General features: G+C 40.4%; 1 protein-coding gene across 1 annotated transcript; it reads left to right on the top strand.

Moving 5' to 3' along the window:
• The first annotated feature begins 2,053 nt into the window (after positions 1-2,053).
• Positions 2,054-3,329, top strand: CETN1 (centrin 1). The gene has a single exon (XM_017646981.2). The coding sequence runs from the start codon at positions 2,161-2,163 to the stop codon at positions 2,677-2,679; it is 519 nt and encodes a 172-aa protein (XP_017502470.1). The 5' UTR covers positions 2,054-2,160; the 3' UTR covers positions 2,680-3,329.
• Positions 3,330-4,034: the final 705 nt, after the last annotated feature.

Genomic DNA, 4,034 nt, shown 5'->3' with positions numbered 1-4,034 from the left:
TCTGCAAAACAGGAAATGATGACAAGGATCAAATGATATAGCTAATCTGTGGAGCAAGCCCAATGTTAGGAACAGAATCAATGTAAATTTCCCTTCCCTTTTGAAATCAGATTATAGATTATGAACATAAAACAACTCCCCACCAACAGCTGACTCTGGCTGAGGGTACTGTTTCTATGAAGGGAGCTCTTGGTGGCCCTTAGTTGTGACTGCTGATTGCACACATCTGGAAACTATGACAACCGTTTTGCTTTGCGCACAGCTTGGCCCAAATGTAGCTCTATATAAGGCAGCTTCTATCCTTCAGTTTTTCCCAACACATCATAGCTTGGCTTGAATTTGGGCATAGGAGTGGGTGTCAAAAGAAATGTACAATGTCTGGGAGGAATTCAGATTCAACTAACAATTACCCAAGCCCTGCCCCACTAGGGAACTGTTTGTGGAGCAGCTCATTAAACATGTGTGGGAGCCCAATTAGGAAGCTATATTACTACGCCTGCTTTGCAGATGCTTCAGCTGAGTGTGGAAGGCGTTAAATGACTTCCTCAAGATCACACTGATAATAAGGCATGGACTTGGGATAAGATCCCTGGCTTTTTGACCTGGTTAAGAAAGCAGTGTCTACTTGCTAGATTGACAATATCTGCAGCAATTGCTGTGAGGCTGGAGGTGGCAGGAGGGTGTCCCCAAATAAGTTTCCTTATGTCCAGGCCCTCTGTCCATTACATCACATATGCACTTGCGCAGGTGGTGAGCTCTGGCTAATTAAACATGTCATGTAAACAATATATAATGAGTAATTTTAAAAAAATTTATAAAACACTCTTTGTATAATCTTTTGGGCTTTTCTTTGTCTTATTTTGATGATTCAGAAGTATTTTAAGACCACCATTAATTGTCATTCATTTATTCAGCAAATATTTATTAACTTACCTACTATGCATCAAGTACTGTTCTAGATGATGGGGATACAAAAATTCTTTGGTAAAAACTCTTGGAAATGCCCTCTCTTATAACTGATCAAGAAATGATAAATTAAGATTTTTTTTAAAGAATGTTAAAAAGTGTCAGCTTTCTTTTATTGTAAACGTTTAAAAAATATAGAGCAATTCTAAAGGCAATTCTTTTATGGGCTTACTTGATGACTTATTTTCCTTCTTTTCACTTGAAAAGCTTCCATTTTTCTCTGGCCCCTTTGTTCTCAGGAGGCAGTACTGAGTCCCAACATGCCCTGCATCCTGCATCATTTGCTCCCATGTCTACTGCGAAAGCAGGGCAATCAGTATGTGGGTTTCAGCAGAGCCCAGATTGGATGATAAACAGTGAGAATAATAAGCGATTAGTTTTAAAAAATACCAGAATACCAGAATGAAGTATTTCAGTCTCTCTTCTCCAAATCAAAAACCTAGGGAATGAAATTATGACTGTTATTCAAGTGCAATTATTCTGAGTATGTAAAATTGAAACACCAAGAGTTGTACATTTGGATATTACATTTCATATTTCAGTGTATGTCAAATAAGCCAGGGAAGTCTTATTATTGTTGAGCGTAATGTCAGGAAACAAACTTCTACAAGTTTTATACATAACTTTTTTCCATTTTATCTGGTTTCCATTTATGTCAGTCAGGTTGAACACATTGTCTAACTTTTAATATTCTCTCTTCCTTCTTCCCGCATTTAATGCCAGATGATCAAGCTCAATCTTGATTATGCTACATTTACCCCTAGGTAATCTCAGACCAATATGGTGTTTTAAATTAGTATGCAAAAGGAGAGAGGAAGGCCCTCCAAATAATCCTATAAACCCTATATAAACCTATAAACTCATGGTCGACTCTATAAACCTAGTCCTAAGGATGCTGGCAATAGCCGGGAAAGAACAGCAAGTGGCAGTGCAGTGAAGAAGACAACTGTGGCTACCGATAGTTCTTGCCAGCTCAGGTCTCAGCTCCTGGAGATTGGATAATAACCGAGCGAACTGCGGATTAAAACGTAAACAGCATCTCGCAGCCGCGGCGGGCTTGGTGAGCCAGGCTGCTCCGGGAGCGGAGTGGGAATGAACAAGGGGAGGCCCCCTGCCGGCGCTCCAGCAGGGGACGCCCCGGAGCAAGCGCAGTGAGCACGGAGGCAACGTTAAAGTAACAACCGCCGCAGGAGGATGGCTTCCAACTTCAAGAAGCCAAACGCGGCCTCTACCAGCCAGAAAAGAAAGGTGGGTCCTAAGCCCGAACTCACTGAAGGTCAGAAGCGAGAAGTTCGCGAAGCTTTTGACCTCTTCGACGTGGACGGAAGTGGGACCATCGACGTGAAGGAGCTGAAGGTGGCCCTGAGAGCACTGGGCTTCGAACCCACGAGGGAGGAGATGAAGAAGATGATCTCCGACGTGGGCAAGGAAGGCACGGGGATGATCAGCTTCAATGACTTCTTGGCTGTGATGACTCAGAAGATGGCCGAGAAGGACACCAAAGAAGAAATCCTGAAGGCTTTCAGGCTCTTTGATGATGATGAAACTGGGAAGATCTCTTTCAAAAACCTAAAGCGTGTGGCCGGTGAATTGGAGGAAAACCTCACTGACGAAGAACTGCAGGAAATGATTGATGAAGCCGATCGGGATGGCGACGGGGAGGTGAACGAGGAAGAATTTCTTCGCATCATGAAAAAGACCAACCTGTATTAAAGTCGGTTCTTCCCCAAGTACGTGCAGAGAAGTTGAACAATTTGCTGGGTTCCTTGCTTCTGTTCCGTGAAAACTTGAATTAGAGAACAGTGCCATACCCTCCCCCTTTGAAACCCCCTAAATTGTCTAGATATTTCTATTTCCAAATCTCTGGCTCAATTATATAATTTTAAAGATTCTTTTAACTCGGGTTTTGTTTTTAATTCTCAAGAGCAGACCTGTGGTACTTTAGGTTGAGCAAAAGGCCCTGAAGCTTCAGTCGGCCTGCCATTTGCCCCACATTGGTAGACATCCATGAAACCAAACACAGGATCGCTTCTTGGGACAAACAGCAATGCATCCCTTGTCACTTCTTTGGGGTCTTAAATTATCTGGCTTCACTTATTATTCCTTAAATTCAAGTCATTGTTTTCACATGAGGTAGACTCGCCCAGCAGGTCATCCTAAACATTACTTTTCATTTGACTAAATACTGGTTTGAAGAAAAACCATGCAATCATTTTTTGGGCTCAGGAAAGATACTGTTCTAAAGTGTAAGCTTGCCTTTGGGTGGTGGTAAATTGTGCAATTTAGTTAACTCTCTGACTTCCATCCCAAGTAAATGATTCTTCATTTGTATATATATTACCAACTGTGGATATCCAGGGTCAGAATGTATAGTTGTGCTACAGAATAAAAATGAAATCTAATATTGGCCCAAGCAAAGTATACTTTGTTACAGAGATTAAGCTAATGATTTTGAGTAAATATTTGTAAATGGAAGGTCTTAGTTTAGGAAATTGTAAAAAATACTTCATACATTTTAAGCAACCTGTCATTAGATCAACTAGTGCTTTAGTTATTACTATACTATAACCTTAGTAAATTTATTACTGCTCTATTACAAGCCACTAGGTGCTAATTCTTAGAACATCTTAGGTCTTGATACTTGATTTCCACCCCCTCTGGTATATAGTTGATGCCAGAGTGTCTGGCATATAAGTAGTTATCTATTTTATAGTCTCAGGAAATGATTACACTGTGGCTTATGTATGTGTTAATGTTCTGTTATAAGTTAAGCCTCCCTTATTTTGAAATAAGGTACCTACCCTTTTGAATATCTACAAATCGGAAGTTAGAGAAAATTTAAATCATGTAATGGTGGGAAGAGAATAATCTACCTGCTGAGATGGAGGCCTAGACTAATGTTTTGATAATAGGCAAAAAAGTATTAAGAGGCAAGATATTTTGGTCACAACTAAACCTAAATTAAACCATACAAAGTCCCATTATGATAAATGCTGGAATTCTGAAAAATTTTTCATTTGCCTTGCCAGCAATTTTACTCTTCAAGGGTGGTGGATCTAATGAGGGGA

This window comes from Manis javanica, chromosome 9, assembly GCF_040802235.1.
Source record: "Manis javanica isolate MJ-LG chromosome 9, MJ_LKY, whole genome shotgun sequence".
Classification (NCBI taxonomy): Eukaryota; Metazoa; Chordata; class Mammalia; order Pholidota; family Manidae; genus Manis; species Manis javanica.
The sequence above is the reverse complement of the archived record's forward strand: the minus strand, read 5'-3'. Positions and strand labels throughout refer to the sequence as shown.